At 32.0% G+C, this 25,282-nt stretch overlaps 2 protein-coding genes across 6 annotated transcripts in view; both read right to left on the bottom strand.

Moving 5' to 3' along the window:
• LOC119640220 overlaps positions 1-25,282 on the bottom strand; it is an 89,590-nt gene that overhangs the window by 41,500 nt on the left and 22,808 nt on the right. The window lies entirely within an intron of this gene.
• The window catches only part of LOC119640222, a 29,813-nt gene continuing 5,641 nt past the window's right edge, over positions 1,111-25,282 (bottom strand). The window contains exons 1-2 of one of the 2 annotated variants that reach the window (XM_038038095.1): positions 3,037-4,105; positions 1,111-2,983 (exon numbers count right to left, since the gene is read on the bottom strand). In XM_038038095.1, coding sequence (XP_037894023.1) covers positions 1,182-2,018 — 837 coding nt within the window. In that variant the 5' untranslated portion in view covers positions 2,019-2,983; positions 3,037-4,105 and the 3' untranslated portion in view covers positions 1,111-1,181. Of the gene's footprint in view, positions 4,106-25,282 lie in introns of those variants that run through there. The other variant, XM_038038096.1, reaches the window with a different exon arrangement.

Here is a 25,282-nt window from a genome sequence, read left to right as displayed (position 1 = left end):
CGTTTGCAACATTCAGAAGAAAGCCCCAAAGATTTTACAAAGTATACATAACGCTGATCAGCACCAAGTTCTGAATCGATATAACCACATCCGTCCATGCGTCCGGTTAACGTTTCCATAAACATACTGGGCATGAAAATGAAGTTACTGAGTTCAAATTCGGCAGAAATATTGGAAGTAGTTGCACCTATGTCGCCACTGAAAACGGTCCAAATCGGTCAAAGTGCAGGCCTACTACAACGTAAGTCGCAGACATATCCGTTTTCCACACAAAAGAGAGCAAATAAGAAAATAAATAAGAAAATTAAATCCGGTCGGGAGGTACAGCCACAAGAAAAGGGAATGACCGAGAAAGGACAATTTTGTATTTAAAGGATAATAAAGTCTTGATAACAACAAAAATTTATTATAGCAAAAAAATATGTCTACAGCAGGTTTCAAAAGTCGTTATGTCGAAATCCAGTCTTTAAAAAGGGCAAACCACCAATTCTAACGATTTCCATTGGAATTTTGTAATATTCGTAAAATAAAGTTTTAACTATAAATACCTAAGGGAATTTCAATAACTTAACTTAAACGCTATCCATAAGCAAAATATGGACTTTTCTGCTCGGAAATTTTAATTTTTCATCGAAATACTTTTAGAAAATCACAGAAAATCAATATTTCTAAAAACTCTACCTACTTACTAGACTCGTTGTATTTATATAGATTAAATTTCTTTTTTTTTCGATACAAGTGGCAGAGTCAGTTAAAGAAAGAGCCATCCTTGACTCGCTTGATGCTGCAATCTTTTGATATTTTTCACAACTAGCATTATTTTGGATGTTTAAATATTAACAATTACGCAGATCTTATTAATCTATTACCTTTCCTTCCATACAAGACAACACTTTTTTATTCTCTTACCCTGACTTCGGTAAAAAAATTTGGTTTTATTCAGCGTACCGAAGGAACAAATTCCATGTAACGAAAAATCCCTCGACCCCTTAAATGCTACGTTTTCTAATGAAATCTTATCGTGAAATAAAAAAGATAAATTGATTCATTTTTGTGATAAAAATATTTATTAAAAATCAATTTCAGAAAATATTAAAATAAACATTAATTAGCATTTTTACATTTTACATATTGGAGGTAGATTAAGGAACTTCGAATTTATTGTCGATCGCATTGCGATATTATAAACTCAAGTAGTTAAAGGAATTATCCACGACACTTTTTTTCTGGATAGCGTAGACGCAGTTTTTTTTCGACTTCGTCCTAATTAAAGTTGCGAATTTTTTCAAATTAATTTTTTTTGCTGGTTCATTAAAAACATTGGAGTTGTTATTACGTTGTTTTTCCTCTTCGTAGATTTTTAAGTTTTCGTATTCATCTATAACTCTACATGAAAGCAATTTAACAGAATTTTTCGTTCTGGGTAACCAGCGTTTAAGAGGTGAAGATAAAGCAACCGATGGTGATTTTTTAATTGGTTCTCCTTTTTGGCGCATAGGTAAAGTCTTACACCGTGCATTGTCATTAGCAAAGACTCCGGATTCCGATGAGTTCAAGGTTAAGTTTACGAAACTTTGTGACAAAGGAGTGCAGAGTTTCGGATGTTGCTTGCTAAAATCGCACTTAGGCATATGACGTGGTGTACTTTGTCTGCTGCTTGGCCAAGAAAAATAGCTTTCATCAAATTCGGCTTTATCAGGTGTCGAAGGTACTTTTCTATTTTCCATTATCAATAGAGGCTCATCTATGGATTCATTAATTGACAGTGCAAAAGAACTTTCTGCTAATCCATTAATGTGCGCTAGAGTATTGTAGTGTCTTATCGAATTGTTATAAATAGCTTTAGCAGCACGTTTTATCTCCTTTCGTTCTTGTTTTTTACGTTCTAAGCGTTGCAAGATTTCATTACTTTCGACGTAGAGTTCAAGATCCTCAGGCGTGAAATACTTTGTGCTCACGCGAAATGTCGATAGTATACGTGGTTGAGACATATTGGCAAACGTAGTATCAAGAGTCATTTTTGATGTTTTAATTAATTTTTTCTTTCACTATTGATGTGTTTAATGTTACTGTTCGCTTAACAATGATAAAGTGACTTCGTTTCTTTGCCGTCCCAGGATATATAAAGCCTTTCAGCCTAATATGTTATATGTACATGCATATATAAATACTCATAAATTTGTTTATCTAACGCAATTTCGGTAAAACCCTGAATTCAAAAACTGAATTTCCTTTAAATTGTAAATTTTATGACCTCATAACCTGCGAGGATTAGCGCAAAAAATATTGGTAAAATTTGCAGCTGTTCACTTACAAAAGTAAATTCAACAATTTCTTTGTACACTTAATTGTTTGAAAAAGCAATATATATTTTTCAATATCGGAGAGACGTATTTACAAATCTTTCTGGTCTTTGTTATTGTTGTTCTAATATTGTTAACCTTTTTTCATAAGTAAAAATAAAAAATTTTGGATACTAATTAAGAAATCCTAGAATAGTGACACTCTATTTAGCCTCGCCGAAGAGAGAGGGGAAGGCAGAGAGGTATAGATTATAGTATTCCCAGCTTAGAAGAATTCTGACAATTTATTGTTAAAAATCTTATGTTATAAGCATTAAAGAAGGAAAAGTGCTAAGTCTTTCATATATATTCAAAAATTATATCGTCATTCTTAAAGTCCGTAAAATTGAGGTTGAAACTTGAGAAACGTGGGTTAGGAGCGAATAAAGAAAATGAAATATATATCTGCATATTTAGAAGACGCTATAGTGAATTAATCGAAGCTATTTTCATCTAATATGATGTTTTGAAGTTTTCACCATGTTTCCTATACTTACATATTACATATCAAAATCCAGCTACAAACCAGTAAGAACTTATCTGTTTCTTTATCTGTACTTTTGGGTTCTTTGGAATGTCAGCAATAGACCGCCATAGTTGAATTTGTTGAATTAAGGGAGAGTAATACTCTTGATAACTACCTGAAGGAAGAAGAAAATGAGTTATAGTTATACACAAGTTGACATTGCCGTACTTTTGTAGAGTGCACACATGTTCCTCGAATTTTGAGTCTACACACCGCTTCTGATGTAGGATGTATATTAACTTTTTGCCTAGAAGGGCAGAAGATTTAAGCTCTCCATTTGTTCGTGTTTTTGCCCGTATATTAGATGTCTGCCCATGACTCAATCTAGTAATCGCAATGTTTGGTAAATTTCGATAAAATCTTGCGTAGTGACATGTTTTCGCTAAAGGACAAACACCATTAGAAATGGATGGGATTTGGCGATTTTTGCGACCACTTCCTAATAACGCATTGTTCTACTTATGAGAAAAAATTCCAATTCATAAATGTTTCTCGATAAAAATTGCTGAGTATAAGTATTTCAGCCTATTAAATTGAAAGGGAAAATTTGACAATTTTGCGAACTCCATCTTGAAAAATACAGCAGTTTTGAACTGTTCAATGTTATTTTGGCATGCTCTATTTCTGACGTGGATTGGCGAAGCAGCCAACATTGAGCCAAAATTGAGCTTTTTGCTTATGTGGTACATGCAAGCCTCAATGAGAGTGCAAAACGGTAATGCAGAAATCTTCTCTATCTTATTAATTTGTAGCAGTTAGCTGACCGATATGGGCCGTCTGCGCTTCATACTATGAAATCATAGTCTAAATATTTAAATGGCATTTCTTATCTTTTATTCACATCATACTTGAATTTCGACAGATGGCATTCGCATTGATTGATTTCTTTCAATAGGTGAAATACCGGATAATCTATAAATGACAAGAAAAAGCACATATTATCGACCTATCTTGCTTTTCTATTCCATTTTCTATTCTTTTCTATTCTATTCTATACTGATCGACGCTTTACTAAAGTTCCACTAAATTAAGACTTTAGCAAGAATAATAATAAAAGTAACAATTGCGTAGAAGGGGTTCCAACACAACGTTAGCATCAATGTAGGTACTTTCTTGAAATACACTTCGTTTGAAGTTAACGCGCATTTCGTTAAGGATGTATAGATGAAACAAAACGAAGAAGTATTTTAAGAGTTTTAATTCTTGCCGGAACTCTGCCAATTTTCTACTAGAAATACTTTAGTGGGCTCAATAAGTTGACATCAAACATATTAACGTTAAGATTTTCGATGTTGTTACAAAAGGATTGAGTACTTTAATTCTTCCGTCAATGGGCATAAAATATCCCAATGCACATCAAAGATGTAATAATATCAGTTTTCAAAAGAAAAGCACATTTAGTGATTGATGGCAAACTCTAAAAGACTTATTTTAAGTTTGTTATAAATTATTGAAATCAAATCGAAAATGTGTATGAACACATTCACATAGCAAATATTTGAGTAAATTGAAAATTTACACCAAAAAGACGACCTCACATATTTGGTTATTTATTATCGAGTTAACAAACCTCTAGACAATTTGCAAGAATTTATTAATTAAATATGCAAAAATAATTATCTTAAAAACTGTGTTTTTTTTCATACTAAAAATGTTACAAAATTACAATTATCAAGTTTATGTTATAATAAAAGAAAACGCCCTTAAATTGCTTTGGTACGTATTTCCTGTTTTGTTGCAGATAATAGAGATGAAGAATCGTCTTTAACTTTACAACCATTTCGTTAGATAAAAACACGGCAAAAAAGAGAACAAAGAAGATGAATACCTATAGTTCGTTTCACATTTCGTCATTATAGATGGCGTCAAAATGTCATTTTTGGCATTTTGTTCTTATTCTTTTTTCACATTACTATGCAGTTAAATGAGCCGTTAAGTAACATCATGTTTACGTATGAAATGTCTGCTGCTTTTTTATTATGGTAAAGAGTATAAGCTTCTTTTTAGTTATTATTGCTTGATGCTTCTGTTGTCTTTAGTATCAAAAAATTGATTGATTGTAATTGATTGCTAATTACAATTGAACAATTTGTTGAAGTCTATGACTCCTATATTTTTCCGAAAACGACAATGGCCACGTATTGTCATTCGTGAGTCTCTCTTCGAATTTGCATTAATTTTGAAGCCATTTTAAGGCGATAAAAGTTTCATCCAAAATTGGTTTATACTTAGCAGATGTCGCATACGATTGAACCGCGATATAAACTTATATGCCTGTGCGAATGAATGTAAGTACACAACGTCAAGGACAATTTACGGTCAACCCACTTTTTGATGTACCAATCTACTCCGAATCACTTTCTGAATTGATCAAAACTTGTCCTTGCATCCATACGTCTGATGTCTGTCCATATACTGTTTGTTTCAATGTATAGACTACATTTTTCAATTATTCTCGTAAAGTTTCGAAAACCCAACGGTTCTCGGCCTAACGACGGACTCTTTTAAAAATCGTTCTGATCGAGCTACCTTTTCGACCACTCGACCGAAAAATCATTGCGCTAAGTAATAGCATTTCGGTGTTGTACAGTAATGTGAAAAAATTGGAAAAAATTTTTTGAATATATATATATATATATATATTATAACAGTTCCTACTAAAGTCAATCTTTATATAAAAAGTTATAATTTTCAATATTTCTTAACGAAACTTCCTTGATATAATGATTTGATATAAACCCTAGCTTGACCGAATTTGGACCCCAGCACACACAATACACAATAACCCTTTATAGTGTAAAAATGCCAATTTTTGGATATTTTATGATTAATATATATGTAATATATATAAAAATTAATTTGTTCAAAGTTACATGATAAAAGCGCCTAATTTCATATATTTTTTAATGAAAACTGATCCATAGTAGCAACGTAGTGTAAAAATGAAATGTGGAAAATTTGGATCAAACAGGTGTAGTTTTTAGACCCTCCCAAATATATGGAAGCTTTCATGAAAAACAATCCTTTCTGCGGCGACAAAGTCTAACTTGTGGGATTTTACGACAGAAGCAAATGGAATATAACAAAATCTTTGAGAAGTAAACTAAGTTCATATTTAGGCAACGTGAGCATTCGTTCTGAGCATTGTTAAAGGTGAGAAATGTCATGAAAGTATGTTTTCACATTAAAATAATGCATAATTTTTGGTAAGCGAAGAACGAAAAGGGCATAGATGGGCAAAGCCGACCATTAGATACTTTACCTTGCTCGACTCTGATGGTCTTACCTGTTATTTTAATAAAAGTTAATTTAATTAAATTTTCTTTAAAAGAAATTTGGGCAAAATGGTTCGAGACTAACAATTTGGTTCTTTATGATTTTTCTGGTAAATGTTCGCTTAACAAGGATGGATTACAAAACTGGGTAGACGTGTTTTGGAGTGGGTGAGCATGCTTCGGAAAGAACCAAGCAGGCGAAATGGACCTTCGGATGGCCGAGTCGCTTCTACCAAGTCAGTTTCTCAGTCGAGTTTGATAATGCTTGCTCGCATATATAGTGTGATAAGAGCGCTTGGTCGGCACAACACTTATCGATCGATAATAGGCTGCGGCCATACTCCACATCTCTTTCTCGGCATTTTCTTTTCTTTCTGACCACTGTAGACTTTTTAAAAAATCTTTTGTTTTAGTGGCTTAAATAATCCCTTAAATGATAAAGTTAAACATGGACAAAAATGGACATAAAAAGACAATTGTAGACGTGACAAGATTTTAAATGGTCAACTAAGTTTGCTTTTTGAACGAAATTGTATGCCAATGTACGGGCACATGAAGTGTTAACTGTGTTTATCTAAAGTACAATTCTTGAAAATCGCGAAATAACTCAAACAATATTCATTTTTTGGGTTAGAATATTTTGTAATATCTTTAAAATAGCATAGCAATAGAGAAGTAGGAAATACCAGTGTTTGTAGCAGTCAAATACGATTTTCGACCTTTCTGTACAGAAAATAACAGTTTTCGCTTTAATATTAGCGACTTATTCGGCGTGCACCGACGCTAACCAAGGAGCGCTCAAAATTCATATTTTGCCGAATTCATTACTTTTTCTGTTTATTCGGGGAATTCTGGTGTCAAAGCTCACCAAACACTTTCAAAGGCTTATGGTGATGCCGCTCCATCACAGCATATCCCATTGTCCCATTGTTAGTTTTCCAACGGTTCCAACAGTTCCAACGTTTTAAAAGTGACGACAGGAATTGCCATAAGATGGCATTTTTCGGCCACTTGCTGCCAGAGTTGTCCAAGATACACTGTTGCAGCTCGAATGGGAAGTTCTGCCACATCCAGCGTACTCACCACAGATGGCTCCGCGTGATCACAACTTGTTCAGATCCGTGCAGCATGGCTTAGCTGGCACGCGGTTCCGCAAAGTTGAACAAGTGCGAAAGTAGGCCGGTGAGTGGGTTGCTGCCATACCAATATAAGTTATTTCGACGTAATATCGCCATGTTGCCAAAAATATTGTTGTATTGATGTTGTAGAAAATAATGGAAACTATTTTGATTTATTGTACCAATATTCCACAATTAATGCTTCTTTCAGTTGAAAAAATTACCAAAATTAACGCAACCTCCTAATATTACCTTTCTTTCTATCCCAAAAAAAAAATAATCAAAAGATCTCTTTTTTTAAGGCTCTTACAGGGGCCTTAACCTTTAAGGAAACTTCGGAGATAAAGAAAGAAACTTCATATCAATACATAAAAGTTACACATATGTATTTGACCATCCAGTCTAATGTCGTCTATTGAATCAGTTGCTGTGAGGGCAAGGGAAAATATTTAAGTTTTATGAGTAATCTTGTAGAAAGATCAGGTTCATTTTTACGTTCAATTTTAGCGAAGTTTTTCAAAATTTCAAACTAATACTTGTTGCGAAGTGCACTCCTTAACGTGAGCGCAATCGTAGACAGATTATGTCCAAATTGATATTTTGTCCTCATCCAAGGCTTAGGAATACGTATATCAACTTTGAGTATCCTTGCTGAACTCTTGGAGTCGAGAGCTTTCTAGTAGCATACAACAGACGTGAAAAGCTAAGCCATGCAGAAATACATAGACTTTAAAGGAAGACGGATGCGGACTTGTACTTGCTACAATTGAAGAGAAAATCCAATAAGTTTGGGTTGAGTGGAACATGATATGAACTGACTAGATTGACTAGTAATGTGGCATATTTTAGCATAAACAGCTGCAAGGCAATTTCGTCATCATTAATAATCACATTATACATGGGATTATGCTCTGCGTTAGTGTTTGAATGTTTGGTAATCATTGGCGTTTGTTATTAATATTGTTATCAATTTATTTACTTTGAAATACATGCCAGCCAACTTTAAAAATTGTTCGTATTTTCATTAGCAGACAGTTTCAACAAAATCAAGTCTTTTTTTGTACAAATGTGTCATGTCGGTTGATTTAATTTGACTAATTATTACATTATTATTACCTCTTAGGCAAAGAGTAAGCTCCGTTGCCCTTAAGAAAAATGCGTATCTATTTTTTTATTTTAGTGTGGCTGAGATTACGCAATAAACTGCTTGAAATGTATTTAATCAACTGATAAATATTTCTAATGAATCGAATAAATTTTATAAAGAACACATTCATTCATTCATTATGAAACGCTTACACTTTTCGGTCGTCTTTAAGATAAACGTTTTTGCAATTTTTTAAATTAAATGGATATAATTTGCATTTCATTTCAAAATTTATTGTTTTGCATTGTAAAGCAATCAACAAATGAATGCAATGAATTAATTTAGAAAAAAAAACGCAAGTAACGCACAGAAGCTAAAAAATAGAATAATGTTCCCTACTCGTTTGGAGGGCTCCGCACAAAAGCGCCAAATGTTCTTACGACGCTCTTGCGGACATTTAATTGAATTGAGTTAAATGAATACCGAGTAAAAAATGAAAACAGAAATGAAAACAAAAGGGAACACAAACTGCATGCATATGACAGGCGTGGTTTCCTGTAAAACCATGGCGATGATGATGGCATATTATGAATGTGTATGGAAAATGTAATAAGTTGTAGGGGTCATATTATTTTTTCTTTTAGAGAGATACCTACTTATGAGATGTCTATAAATACATATAAACATACAAAGTTTTCTTTATTAATTTAAAAACTCATTTAACTTTCAATTAAAGTCAATGAGATTAAACAATTACCCAGAAGTATTTTGAAAGGAGCATAAAGAATTTCTTTATGAAAGAAACAAGAGTCTCTGGATGGCTTCTTTAGTATACAGAAAATGTGATATAATCTTAAGTAAAGATGAAGAAAGTGAATGGAAATATTAATGGATCTATTTTTTTTTCTCGATTTTAAATCACTATAGCTACATGTACGGCTTTAAATGTGTGGCAACACAATAGGCCTTAATTAATTCTTAAATAACAAGGGTCGACATTCCGTGTTAAAGCCTAAACTACGAAGTAATACATGTTTACTTTTAAATGGGATTCACTTTTGAATTATATTAGATTTTTCACGCTTAAGTTATATCTGTGCAGAAATTAAAACGATTGTATAATTTTAAAAAATGGAATGCAGATTAAATTTGGTAATCAGGTACCTTTCTTCACATATTTATAATATTACAATGAGTCGTTTGTAATTGAAAAGAATTGATATAAAGTCGTCACCTGCTTAAGGCTGAAAAGTATCAAAGCATTGCAAAACGTTCGGTTTTTTGCCGAGTCTTAACAAAATAAAAAGCATATGGCTATCATAATTGCCATTCCTCTCATTTAAACTAACCAAACGTTTGCTTAATTATTAACTTAGCAAAAAAATGTAACTACTATAATATTATATAAACAATTAATCTTTCTATTACACACTGTAGTTTGCTTGAAAAGAGTCTGAAAACCGAATGTAGTGAAAATGTTATGCTAATGTAATCGTTTCAACAAATTACTAGCACAAACAGTTAAAAAAAATATTTAAATATAAGATGGGATACATGATTGGCATCAGATAAGTCTTCAAATGAGGTTCCTATATAAATTCTTTTAAGCTGAACTACAGAAAAAACGATTTTTTCAAATTTTAACTACAAACGAAATATTATAAAACTATATAATTCACGCTATGAGACCCTACATTTGATAATGGGAATTGTTCCATTAGTTGTGGCCATGTGAATGGCTATATTAATATTTTATAAATATATAGAAAAAATGTATTTGAAAAATATCAGCTAAGTGCAAGCTATAAATTGTTCTTGAAAATAATGGGCGATTTTTTTCAGTTAGTACATTAAAAATCAAATCGCGACCATTTTCCAACTTAACGTACACACTTTCTAATTTTGTTTTAACTTTTGACGCTCCTCGAATTTATTGTGTTGACAAAAGGATGAGTGGGCAAAGCTAAATCAACTTGGAACCTAGTAAAATTGACAAACAATAAATATTATTATATTATTATTACGTATTACTTTGTTTTATATAAGGAACCCCATATTTAGTGTATATAGCCTTTCATATTGGGAAATTTTTGACATTTAAAAAGTGCTTTATGAAAAAGATAATTATACACATTTTGGCAAAAAATTCAATGCACTGTGCAAATGTTTTGTAATCGAAGCTTTACATAAATGCATTATATTTTACAAACTATTTTCAAGAAATTTTTATTCCATTAAAAGGTTTTCTTAATTAAATTTGAAAGCATGCTTATAAAATGTCCCCCCTTGCTAGTGGAAGTCGTTAAATTTTTATAGAATTGAAGTTAAAATGAACATGAATGACATTAAGGGGAAACATAGATAGTCGTAAACAATGCATTAGTCGATGGATACATATGCACATGCACCCATCCTTCTACACGTCGACGTACACGCAACCCCTTGTATAGATGAAGTGTTATAGATTTATATTTTTGTTTAGCACAATTTCGTAAATGTTTTCATTCAGAATAGTAAATTAAAAAAAAAAAAAAAATATTTATGCATGTGTTAACACAATATCTGTTTTTACTATTGGCTGCAAAGTCAAGGCTATTTAGAAAACAAAATCAAGATAAACAATTTTTATTAAAATTTTATTTGTTTATTTATATGTTCTGGATTCATCCGCTGCAACAATATTTGTATCTATCACAGAGGAACAATTTGTAACAATATATTCATTAGAGATGTATATAAGAAAATGTTTCGTTAACATGAACTTTTCCACCAATTTGAACGTGGCCAGCCATTTGGTCACATTTTTTTTTTGCTAGATTTTTATTATAAGCTTCGTTTTTTGCAATTTTTCTGGGATATATGTCACAAACAGGCCGTAGGAAGAAAAGAGCAGTTTCTGAAAAAATTCTTTCTAATCGACAAATTCTGGCCATGCCTCACTAAAAACTTCCGACTTTGCCAAAATATTCTTTTCATTTCTTAGAATGCTGTGTGTGGTGGCAACATGTGTCGCATGTGATATTACCAATAGTAGTATAAAGAGTACATATATATATTTTCTTTTTTCGTACGTTTTAAACTTGTTGATAGTTAAAGGAACATGTTTGTTGGATTTTATATTGTTTTGCGACAACAATAAATGGTTATATATGTAGACTCTATGAATCCACCCCTTCGAAAATTGTTCAATGAGCAAATTGGCGTCACCAGGTAGTTTTTTTGTCGCATTCTATATATAGAATTTGTAGTAGAAACACAATCATATATAAAATTGGTTCAATATTATACAGAATTAATTCTGCAAATGCCAAGAAGTTTCTGCTTTGCAGATAACAACACTCGTGCCAATGGTAAACAAAAAAATTGTGCTATTATAAAAGAGCGAAAAATTTGTGAAAGATTTGAAAAAGCTCCTCGGAAGGCAACTTGAACAAGAAAGATAAACATTTGGCTTAGTAAAGAAACAGTATTATTATTATTGTTAATGTTTTAATCAATTTAGCCAGAGAAGAAAATTCGAGAACTTAAGACTTGAAGCATTAGCTATATAGAGTTATTTACCAATTTTTTTGTTTTTGTAACGAAAATCAGAATGGCCTTTACATTACTTTTACATATTGTTGTTTTGATGGCAAGGAAATCGTATGTGCTGCTTAAGTCAAGCTGGGTTGGAAATGTTAATTCTAGAAGAATTCCATGAATTTTTTGAGTACCTTTAGGTTATTTATTTATAAATATTTTGAAACGTGTATTTCGATTGTTAGTTAGCAATGATTGATGGATTAAAACTTTAAAAGAATGTAGGAAAAGAGCAGAGCAGGAATTTAAAAGGACACCCTTGCGGGGAGATGCAATAAGTGTGGAGCTTCGTGTAGCCAAATGTTTGAGATGGAAAACTGATTTAGTAAATGTCGAATATTTATACTAGTTATTGGAAACCATTTTCCAAAAATGATTTTAATTAGCCCATCGAATAGTTTTCAAATCATTGCTCCTTAATTATCTTCAATATAAATACGTTCATTATATGTAAAATACTCACGTTTCCGTTTCAGGTTCTACTGTGTTTGAATATTGATTTCAATATATAACTATTTTTTATTATTAAATGTAACATTATCATGAAATTAAGTTATCTAATAATTTCTCAAATATTATTTTTAAAATTTTTAATATTTTTATTACTCAACGTCAGTAAGAAAGTTCTCTTGCCTGTCAATAGAGTCATGGTTGATAGTTACGAGATGGACTAAAATCACTTGTATGAAAAACAACTGACATAATTCTAATAAATATTTACCTTAACTGCTATAGATCGGAAGTAGGTGATAAGCGTTAAAAGAAAAACATGTTTCGACGTTTGCGCGGTTGCTGTAGTTTTTCTCTATTATTTTTGGAATCTAAAATTGTAAACTTGAAATGCTCGAACAAAATGCTAAATTTAAATTTTTTTTATCAATTTTTATAATTTAAACAATTGTATTTTAGGCTATATAACTCAAATTCTGTGCTGACCAACTATATGTACATTTTTTGGTGGGATCTTTAATGGAGAGAACATTAAAAGACTTCGCCCATATGGCATAAGCAGCAAAAGTTTTATAATTCATAAATTTTATAACAATTCGTGTTATTAATGCATTAAATTCACTCGTAAACAAAAGAAAAAGACATTAGTATGAAAATAAAGCACCCTACAATTGATCAAATAAATATTTAAAATCTTTTCCACGAAGTCTTGAAATGATTCTTGCAAAGAAAAACATTAAGTTCGACTAATAAAGTCAACTAATTTTTCATTGTTTACATTATATATAATTAAAATTTGTGAAATTTTATTTTAAAAAATTTTTTGAGTAAATATAAAAGTTGTGAAAAACTTTTTGAATATAATACATTAATAGTACGTTATTCGTATTTCTCAGGGAAGGGTTTCGTTTGTATAAAAAAAGCCATTCATATGAATAAATTCTTACTAAACTAAAACTTAATGACACTTAAATCCTTAGAAAGGGTAAGTGACCGGGGTAAAGGAAAGAGGATTTAGCATATATTTTCTTATCTTGGTATTAATAATAAAATTTATTATAATAATTCCACAATATGCGATTCGATTACAGCGATTAGGGTATCCGTAAGATTAGGGTATCCGTAAGAATGTCTAATCGATTACAAATAGACCTTTATTTACTTTAAACAACTGTATGTATGGCTTTAGAACGTATTTTCACCGCCATTTCTTCATTACACTTTTTTTTTTTAATAGGATCAAACACTCACGGGTTATACCTTATGCGTATGACACGGACATCGTCAGAAAGAAGTGACAAAAGAAGTGGAAAAAGAAAGAAATATAATGGGAATGTGCCCAATAATTAAATATTATGCCTTTACTGATTGAGTTTAAGTATTTTCATTTTTTTTTTTTGTGTCTTGAAACTCTCACGGCCGCAAAAAGGAATATAAAACATGACAAGTATATTTTTAACGGTTGTCCACAAGCACACGTTAATAACGAACGTATTCGGTTCTCCGGTAAGCCGTTTGTTTCGGTTTTACTTCCCCCATTTTTTTAATCGGCTGTAAAGCTCTGCTCGATCTAATTTCATTGAAATGCTGACAGCAAATTTCGAAGTCGGATAAGAGGGCGGGATCTGTTCGGCAAATTAAAATTTTTCTATCCCACACTCTTACCTCTTAAAGTCGGTTTTCTGAGAAATTTCATAACGCTCAACATATTTTTATTTGCATTTTAAAAAAATTTTTAATTATTGCTCCAAATGCAAGATTACGACTTGTGACGTTACAGCAAGGCAAACCAAGAAAATAAGTATTATGCTTCGGAGGGTAGCACGCCTTAATTTTGTGTTATAAAACAATCACCCAATTTTTACTGAACATAATCTGATAACTCCAATAAACGTATAGATCAAGTTTCATCTGGATGTGACCCAATGACTATTGATATTTTTTTGATTTTTTGCTCAAAATGCTCGCAGTTGAAGGCTCATAATTTCCTATGAACGTAAACTAAGCCCATACATGCAAAATTCTAGTTTCCTATCACAACTTTTACTATAACACGGAGGAGAAGAGACACATCGAATCGGATAGACAATCTTATACCAATTACAAAACATATACTTTCGGGGATTTCTACAGCATATTTTTAATGTTACAGAGACAATTACAATATATATGATAATGAATATGCAAATTTAGTGATCCTAAGGTAACGAATTGCATTTCTAATTTATATATGAAATGCATGCTTTGAAATTCCAATTCATATTGTCTTGAGCTTGGTAACGAACTAACTAACTGGTTATCAAGGTCTCTAGGTTTGAGTATTAATTAAATTATTTTGTAAAGCACAATAAATTGTTTGATAAACAAAAAGTCTTGAATAACTTGTTTGCTTTTTTAAAATCTATTTTTTATAAAAAAAATGTAATGAAAAATTTCAAAATAAGTCAAAGCTGGTGGATAAAGTTTTATATGGCTGTGCAATTTTTTAATGATTCACAACTGTTTTAACGCAATTTTAATTTTAATCAATTTTTCATTTGAGGCGCATCAACTAGTTTTGAAAATCGAAATGAAATATATAATGGAGACACACACAATTCCTTCGTGACAACAACATTTTTTTTCCCAACTTTGCGTTTTGTTTGCGATTTTTTTACCAGCCAGTTAGTAGAGTTAAGAGAGTGTGCAAATTTTTCTATTTTGTTCGTAACGTTTTAAACGCATGCAGAATAAAAACTTGTCCTAGCGAATATGCTGTATGTTGTACGATACGCTCCTCGGAGTTTTACGATTAAGAGAAATCCTGGCTGCAGACACAGACAGATACTTGCAGCTGGCCATTATTCCATACATGTAAGATAGAGCAAATGCTCAAAATATTAGTTTGGGGAAAAAGAAATCCATTATTTTTTCGGTAGATGGCTGCACTGAAAGATTTCTCGTAAAGTATCGATCAAACAATTTCATATTTATGCTCGTTGGAAAGGTGACATTTCGCAGTAAAAAAAATTCTTATGCTGTTTTTTGTTTGGTGCATTCAGTTGTGAGTTACAGCGTGTTAAAAATGGAAGTGAACAAAGAGAAAATTCGGTACATTTTACAGTTTTTCTTTGACAAAGGCGAAAATGCAAACAAGGCGGCTAAGATTGTGAATGGTGTTTATGGTTCCGATACTGTAACAGCCAGTTATGTGCAATTTTGGTTTTGTAGATTCCGTTCAGGAATTTTTGATGTTAAAGATGCACCTCGCAGAGGTAGGCCGGTCGTCGAAAATGTTGATAAAACCGGAGAAATGATCGAAGTTGACCGGCATGTTAGCAGTCGTAATATCGCCCAGGAGCTAAAAATCGACCATAAAACAGTTTTAAACCATTTACACAAAGCTGGATTCAAAAAGAAGCTCGATGTTTGGGTGCCACATCAATTAACAAAAAAAAACATGATGGATCGAATTTCCATCTGCGAAGCCTTGGCCAAACGGAATGAGATAGACCCATTTCTTAAACGGATGGTGACTGGAGATGAGAAATGGATCACATACGATAACCCTGTGCGAAAACGATCGTGGTCAAAGAGCGGTGAAGCACCTCAAACGGTGGTCAAACCAGGACTAACGGGCAGGAAGGTTTTGCTATGCATTTGGTGGGACTGGAAGGGGATTATTTATTATGAGTTGCTTCCATATGGCCAAACGCTAAATTCTGATCTCTACTGTTAACAACTGGACCGTTTGAAGATAGCGATTGACCAGAAACGGCCAACAGGAGAGGTGTCGTGTTCCACCAGGACAACGCTAGGCCACACACATATACAGTGACTCGCCAGAAACTTCGGGAGCTTGGTTGGGAAGTTTTAATGCATCCGCCATGCAGTCCCGACTTGGCACCAAGCGATTATCATCTTTTTCTTGCATTGCAAAATTTCTTTAATGATAAAAAATTGAAATCTAGGGAGGATTGTGAAAATCGACTACTAGAGTTTTTTGCATATAGAGACCAGGACTTCTATGAGAGAGGCATTTTGAAGTTACCTTTAAAGTGGCAACAAATCGTACAACAAAACGGTGCACATTGGACCCAAATCGGACAATCCGAAGCATGTTAAATAAAGTCCTGAAGTTCATATAAAAATAATGAATTTCTTTTTCCCCAAACTAATATTAACACTAGCATGTAGAAGAAAAGAAGGGTTTTAGTTTTGCGTGAATTCTTCTTAGTTATTAGGAATGAGATTGCCTATAATCTCTTCGCAAACATTCAAAGTCCTTAACCATTTTCATAAGCTTTTGATTTCTTGGTACAACAATCTCGCTTTCTGCATGGTTTTAAATTAACTTTTACATCATACAGCAGCATTTACGTAAAGTTGGATAAACAAGGAATTCTACGGCGAATAGTTTTCTATCTTATATGCATTTTTTTTTTTAACAACGACTGACGACGGCATATTCTATACGCTAAAACGTTTACAGTAAGAAGCTTTAGACACGCTATATTGCTGGCTAATGGAACAAATTCTAGATGAATCTAAGCAGGTCGATCTGCGCGATGTCTTGGTCGCAAAAACGATGATATCGGCTTGAAATTGGGCGAAGACAATGGAACACATTGATCAAAGGACCAGCATACACTGAGAACAATTCGGTTCGCAGAAGCAAAAAAATTGTATAATGTGCTTATTATTCATAAATTACAACAGACAAAATAATGAAAACTGTAGATAAATAGAAATATGGGCAATCTTACCGTAATCGTGCAAAAATTGAAAAAACTCTGTCACGCCCACTTAATATTATAAAGTATTAAATTTCATTTTGTTTTTTTTAAATCTTTTTGAAATACCGGTAGTGGATAAGGAAGATTCGTCCACAGCGTAATGTCATTTGTTGCATTTTATTTTTTGTTTTTTTGAAAGTGTATTAAGTAATTGTTAAAAACGTTAAAGTTTTACGATAAAGAGGGGAAGAACCAAAATAAAATATTGTGGAAATAAAAAAATACAAAAAAAATAAATAAATAAGTAATATTACAATTTAATCATCAATTTGAAGTATTTTTAAGACTTTGCTCTTATATATCAGTTTTCATATCTCCACTTAGCACTTTAAGTTCACTAACCGAACAAAATTCCTTCGTACAGTTTATCATACGCCTCCGTTCAAAGAAATAGCATACACTCTACATACATAATTATTTCGTAGTCATGGAGGAAGAAAAAGCATCATTATGTGTCTTGCGTTTCTTTTCTCTATGAAAACAAAACATAAAACAGAACAAAAAGCATTATTAGCATTATAAAAAACTACAAATTACGTATCTATACATTTAGCTGCATATGTATAAAGTATATATTTAGATATACATTTATGCATTATGCCTGGCGTACACTTCATTATGCTTCACGAACGGCAAACGCCAATAAAAGAACCCATCATTTATTTTCAGTATGAGATCACTTTGTGCTTCAGTTCAGCGCGAGAATAGAAAAAATCTGGATTTTATGAAATCCAGATCGCTACAAATATGTTCTTTTATTCTTTGCTCGATTAAATATGATTCCAATGCTTGGTCACGAACATACATAGCAGGAATTAAATGACGTTATTATTGCAAAAGTACTTCATTTCACATACAAAACTTTTTTTTTTCTTTTTTTATAATAATATGCGTTTATTATTAAAATTCTAAATACATGACTACGTCTGTTTATATGAGCGCGATTTGAAGACGTTTTTTTTTCCTTTTTTTGAGAAATTCAATGTGCTGACACATTAAATATATGATTACAGTGTAAAGTCCGAAAGAATAGAACTGTAAGTAAAACAATGCCGGAGTAAAAAGGAAGTAAAGGTACATACATGACGTCTACATATAAATTTGTAAGGCACAGTACGTAGTAAAAACAAACAATAGCATCGCATTCATTTTGTGGCGAGCGTTAATGGAGACCATCTTTTCTCTTAACTTCTGAATGGATTCTAGTAAGAATTTAAGTCGAATTTTAGACGAATATTCTACGGACTAATTAAATTGTTGATAAAAACTCATTGTCCCTTATTTTTTTGCTATTCTGATTATTTTTGCCAGCGATTTTTTATGATTTTTAAAACAAGTTCTAGAAAGTGAATCACAGTGGACGTTCTCTTTCCATTTTTGGTGAACGTTAGGATTTGTGTATCATAGAATGGCACACACCGACAATTTTCAGATTAATAAAGAAGGTCAGGTTGGTCGGAAACCACTTATGACTTTCTTTTTTTAGAGGTTCGAAGCATACATGTTTATAAAAATATATATATTATATTATAGTGCGAATAAATCCTTATGGAAAGAATTGAAAAAACCGTCTGCTTGTTTATTATCGATAGGCGTGCTAACTATTGTCTGGCAACCCGCGTTATATCAAATTTTTTGATATCGCCGTTGATAGCTAGCACACTTAAGCTTTAACCTTTTTTTAGTATTATTGGCATATATGATGGAATCGAGCCATTTCTGAAATCTGATCTACGATTTTTTATACAAGAAAGATGAAACTCTATGCTCACTTTCGGTTTTTCATCTCAAACATCCGTTTTTTAAACAAAGCGGATAACACAGCTTAACCAGTTCAAAAGTTTTCGTGCAACACGAATTTGTGGAAGTTATAAGTCTAATATGTGCTCTTCTTCTTGGCAGTGAGTATTACAAAGGTTAAGCATGGTAAGAAGAGTTTAATAGTGCCTCTATGAACCGTCAGCTCTTCAAACATGCACATATTCGATTTGTGAAGCTAGTTATCAACGGTAATTCTTATTGCAAATAAATATAAAATTTAAGCTGTTAATCAGTTTACAAACAATATATCGTGTAATATTAGTAAAGTTTAATTTACAGGCATATTCCCCGCCAAAAGCCATCTTGTCACCGTTTTCGTCATTTTGCATCAAATTTGGCATTCCGAAACTCTTCAATATCAGTTTTGCGCTAAAACAGAGTTGTCAGTTTATGAACAGTTCATTGACTAAAGGGCTTGTCTTATTCGATCAAAAACCATATCTTAATCGACACATGAAGCTCCTTACGTAAGACTAGATAGGTGGTAAGTTTTTTTAAACGTTGGTCCAAAAAGCTCGAAGATCCTTATGTTACCAAAAAGTCACACATGAGCCCAGTCAGACCAATACTTGGATATGTCTACGTTGTGTGGTCTCCTTTCTGTCGATGCAAGTGTCCCGTTGCGCTAGATGCGCACGGCTTTTTTTTCTTTTGTTTATTTATACACAAATTCAATTCTTTTTATTTTATATTCATTTTTTATTCTTCTTATCTCTTTATATATTTTGTACTAGTTTATTCATAATACTTATCATAGGATTTGCTTCCAAAATTTGGTCGAATTTGGCTATTAATTTATTTTAATTGAATTTATATAAAAACTAAAAACTCGTAGCTTTACAAAATAGAGCAAAGGGGAGATAAATTATTTATGTATTATTTTAATATAAAACTTCTTATCCCCTATCCTCTAATGATAAACCAACAAGTTAATAATAAAAAATTAAGTTTTTTATAGGCCTACGTTTGCTTATTTTCTACACAATTGCATAAAAACTTTAGAGTTATTTTTTTATATTTTCCTTCCATTTTTAAAAATTTTTCTCTATTTTGCCATAAACTTTGTTAGTATAATAAAAGTACTTAGGGATCTGCTCAAGGGTAGGGCACAAATATGTCATGTTTTGTGTGGTATCTGCCAAACATAGAATAGCAAAAAACCCACTAAAAGAGGACACAAACGGTTTTACGGTTGTCTGGTAGAAAAAGGCTGTCAAGAAAATAAGAAAAAAGGTTTACTTTTTTTCAACGACCCTTGACAAACACATTTCATTTAAAAAAATCCCTAAAACTATGCAAGGCTTTGCGTATTTGATCACCTAATCGAAGTATGTCTTTTATTTTTCAATTTTTGTTTCTATTGCTGAAGTTTTCAGTGCAAAGTCCGTTAACGATTTTAATATTTTTAGAAAAATAGCGAATACAAGTTACCTAAATAATAATGAATTAAATTTGTCAAGAATAATGTTTATCTCTCATGTGTGGCTTATGAGCTGTGGAAATTAACAAATAAATAAATAATACAGAATAAAACAAAAAGTTGTTATTAGGAGGAATATGGTGTAAACCTTTTTCCCCTTTTACATGAGTGAATTAATAGAAACACGCTTTTAATAACCACGCTATTGAATGTGCACCGTTATTTTTCGCCATCAATTGCACATTGACAATATACATTTTATCAGCACGAATGTATAATATTCAAATTCAATTTATCAGTAAATTGAAGAAGCAGAAGGAAGAGAAAATAAACAAAAAACAAGCAATATTGCATAACTATTTCCTTTATGAAACAACGCTAGAAAACAACGAATAAATTAATCGGACAAATAGGGAGTTCAAAAGTTGCAAGGTCAAACTAATTAGAAAAATGAAAACGAGCCGTTCAAGTAGTTTTTTGTTTTCTGGTTGGTAGTAATTTATCACAAGTTTTTGAGAGTGGTGTTAAGTGCAATATTATGTAACGTTTTTTACATTTAGTTTATAAGTAAATTTATTTCCAATTGCTATTGGGCTTTTTGAATACGCTTTACATATGTCGATAATTGTAAATTGCTTTGATTAGATTGTTCGTTAAACAATTGGAATTACCACACTAAGAGATAGGCGTCATAAAATGCGTACACATTTCTGATCAAAGTGAGATTTAGCCACGATCTTTTTTTGTTATTCTATTATACATTTGTTATAATTCTACAAGTTCCACACATTGTCTTACAAACTTGACGTATACATAGGATGGATTGACTTTTCCAAATCGAATTTAAAATTGAAGCCCGTAAGATTCAAAAATTGTTGTATAAAGTTGAAAGAGATATGAGAGTTTGTTAATTATGCACGACCCATACTTTTGACTATTCTAAAATTTAATAGACATATATACAAAGGTCGAAATTTCAAAGGTAAAAACGTTTGACGTTTCCGCCATTAAACACATTTAAAACATATCGTTTTTGTTGACAATAGGGAGTTTTTGAAGTTCTCCTCAATCTTATCTTAATGTAACAGGCAATAGTTAAATGTGCAATATGTTGTAGTCAATATACAATTGTGATAATAGTTTTCAAGTCAATTTTTATTGAAAATTGCTCAATTTTTTGGTTACTTTTTTTTTCTTTTTTTGGGATATCAAATATGAACTGTGTATGTTGAACTTTGGTAAATGCAAGTAAATATGTAACAAAAAATTAGTTAAAGAAAGGATTATGAAAATTAAGAAACGTTAATAAAAAACAAAAAAAAAAAAAAATGGGCTTATGGTTAAAGAAAGTGCGTATATTCCATAAAATTTTTTCCATGATAAGACACAGATAGGGCGTGCATTAACGCTAGAATTACCGGGTACGTCATTGTGACACATTTTAATTTTTGAATTTTAAAAACGTGATTAACAAGTATGCAATGATGCAAAGATTTTTTGGGGACTTTTGTCTATATGAAAAGAACTTCAATGTTTTTAATCACTTGCTTTTTTTCCGTTGTAGTCTTCGGGATGCTGATGAGATGCAACTATTTTTAGGGGTAAACGGGTAATTTTCATCCTTTGTTTTTATCGACTGTGCTCTGTTTTTGCGCTCGTTTTATTGTATGAGGAATAAGCATTTCATAAATTAGAACTGATTGCACAAAGACGATTTCGTAAGCATTACATTAAATATATACTAAATGCTAGATACAAATTCGCAGATTCATTCATTACTCTCAATAAACGTGCTTCTAGGTAATTTTTTCACCAACAATTAATGCGGCTAATATTAAAAACCAATTTAGTTCAGTATTCACCCCGTTTTTGCAATTTCCTTAAACTCCGTTATTCCATGAGCAGTTGTTTGCGCTGTTTGCATTTTTACTTCCTGTTACGAAAATCATTTTAAAGCGTTCAAACTACCCCTTGCTAGCAAACAAGTGACGCTCAATTTTTTCCGTTCTTGCGAAAATAAAACCCTCTTATGGAAGTGATGTAATGCATCAGGCTTGTCTATACTTCGTTATACTTTCTCGCTAATCCGACAATTTTGGAAGTAGGATATGAGTACTCGAAGCGATACATATAATTTTACGAAAAGTCTTGCCAAATCAGACTAAGAAGAAATCAGGTTTTACTAATTCTTCTCCGTTTAAGATAAACAATAGTTCCACAAACAATAATCAGACCCATGTGTACTTAGGAATATTTATAAGGTTCAGTTAAGAGTTTGCTTTAAAAATGATTGCGTTACCAGCATGTCTAGGATGGGCGAAAAACTTTTCCATAAGATGACACGATAACCACTATTTATATAAAAAATAGTATAAAAGCCTTTAACCATCGACGGTCCTCGTTATCGGGATAGATCAAATATCACAAAGTTTATGCTCGACTTCTGCAAAATTCTTGTTTTTTTTTTGTTACTACTTTAAAGCAATTTAAGTTTAATAATGTTTTTTTCGTTCATTGCTACTAATTTCCTGAGTCTTTTAATAAATTGCTCTTTAACATGCAAAGCAAATTATTTGAGGAAAAAAAAAGTAAACGAAAAACTATATCTATGTATACCTTCATGCAAACATATACAAGCATTACTTATGCATTTATTATAAAAACGTGTATGGCTCGACTCCCTTTTATGTTTGAACAATTTTTTAGGGGTTAAGTTCAATGCAAAATTATAGCAAAAGAATATGTATAAGCAAGTGCTATGCATGTATACAAAATGAACAGGAAAATACGTTATGGTTACACAAAAAACTTTGTATTAATGTCCGCAATGTGAAAAAAACTCTACCATCATGCTTGACCTTTACTAAAAATAAGAAAAAAAAAAAAAAGAGTCAATGAACGTTTGAAAGCTATGCCTGGCTTACAAAGGCGTATAATAATAAAAATACAAAGCAAACAAAAATACCAAAAGAGAATTAGAAAAATATATTTTCTGATAGGATTATTTAAGGTTGATTGATTAGAAAAAAGACCAAACGAAAAAAACCAAAGGGTTTTTTCTTTTATCAAATTTAAATCGCAAACTAATGCGTTATTTATTCAAAATTAAACTAGCATTGCTCTTCGAAAGTATCAGAAATTATGGACTTCCGTATCCTTATAAATCACTTAAAGATCATAACAAGCAACTTTAATAACTTGCGATCCAAAAATTCGAGCGAATTCCCCTAATTAGAAGGATTTAGTTGAGCAAAAAAAAAAAAGATAGAAATTCTTGATACATACTTGGTTGCTAGGGTTCGAATTTGCAGATAGGCGGACATGACTAAACTGCGTCAGAATTTTTTGCTTATCAACGATAAAACTTTAGAGTTCTTGAAGGTGTAAAGAAACAATTGGCGATACATTAAACATTAACTTAATATAAAACCTTAAATAAATGATATAATTGCAGAGGGAGGTTTGCAATAAATTTTAGTAAAATATAGTTAACATCGGATATTGCACCATTTTCCAAGAGAGAGCATAGCGGATGTTATAGGACCCTGAATAAAATTGTGGATTATCCGTCCGAAAGTGCGCAGCCTCTTCGCGACAATGTAAGATATACCACTGCACCGCAACAATTACAACAGGCACTTTAATTTATATACAACTGAATTACATGAATGTTAAATGAGAGTTGGGGCAACGCAAAAGGTTACTCACGTGTTTTTAAAATAAAAATTCTTTTCACTCTTTTAAACAAAATGTTATGGCCCATTTTGTTAACGATCTTACTGTGTGTTGGCCATGCACGTACAAGTTTTATCGGGTTTATGAGATTAGCAAAAGAAGCAATGAAAACAGTCCACGATATCTAGCACCTTAAGGGAGCATACTTTGAAATTGTAAGTGTAGCCATTTCAAAAGATAAACTCAATGATTATGGCTTAAAATAGATCCAAAAAATATGTGCATTTTCGTTGGAAGTCTACTACAAATTGTAAATAACTAATAACAGATTTTTTTTGTGTTGTTTGTTCAAAAAAATATCGCTCTTTTTCAAAACTAATAAGATGCAAAAGAAAGAAAAGCTAATTTTTTTGTAGATGAGGTCACAATCATGGATTGAATGACGGTTGTCTTCTGACTGGGTTGATTGAGTTGAGATAATGTCACTATTCATGCTGGTAGAGCAAATATGCCAGGGGTGATAAGAAAAGCGTGTGCTTGAAGCGCAGGTGTCGTGAACGAAAACGCAGCTCCCAAAGTCAATTACAGATTAGTTGGCCGCATAGCCCAGCCAAGTTTGTCTTAACGCTTTCAAATCTCAGTATGGCAGACTGTACCTATCCATAGCTGTAGCGAGTGCTCAGTTCTTGAAGGCGTAATACCTATACGTTCTAATATACCTAATATATGTACTTGACTGCAATCACGCCATAACTTTTGCCCCACTTCTCTCTTATTGCCACCATGTCACATACACAAGGGACATCCTCTGTCACTACAAAATAAAAGGAAAAAAAAACTTTATTTAAAAAAAAAGTACTCTCTTTTTGTCATAAGCAGAACTGTGTCTCTAAAAATTTTGCAAAAAATACGAAACGTGCATCCGACTTCGGTTCATGTCACTTGTGCCCAAACGTTGTATATACTCAAATGTTTAAATCCAATACACCCCAAGCACTGGATCTAGCCCATAATAGGAATTTCGTTTAAGTTTTAGCGGCCATTTGAAACTCATTCAGCGCATGATTTACATTGATTTTTTTTCATAAACCTATCTCTATTGCTTTTCCTAGTGGTTGCACACGAAACACCTGCTATTTACTTTGGTATGTTTCTCCACCCTAAAAGGATATATGTTTTGCATACACTTTTGGGTAATATTTTATAAAAAAATA

The sequence above is a fragment of the Glossina fuscipes genome, unplaced genomic scaffold (genome assembly GCF_014805625.2).
Source record: "Glossina fuscipes isolate IAEA_lab_2018 unplaced genomic scaffold, Yale_Gfus_2 116, whole genome shotgun sequence".
Taxonomy (NCBI): domain Eukaryota; kingdom Metazoa; phylum Arthropoda; class Insecta; order Diptera; family Glossinidae; genus Glossina; species Glossina fuscipes.
The sequence above is the reverse complement of the archived record's forward strand: the minus strand, read 5'-3'. Positions and strand labels throughout refer to the sequence as shown.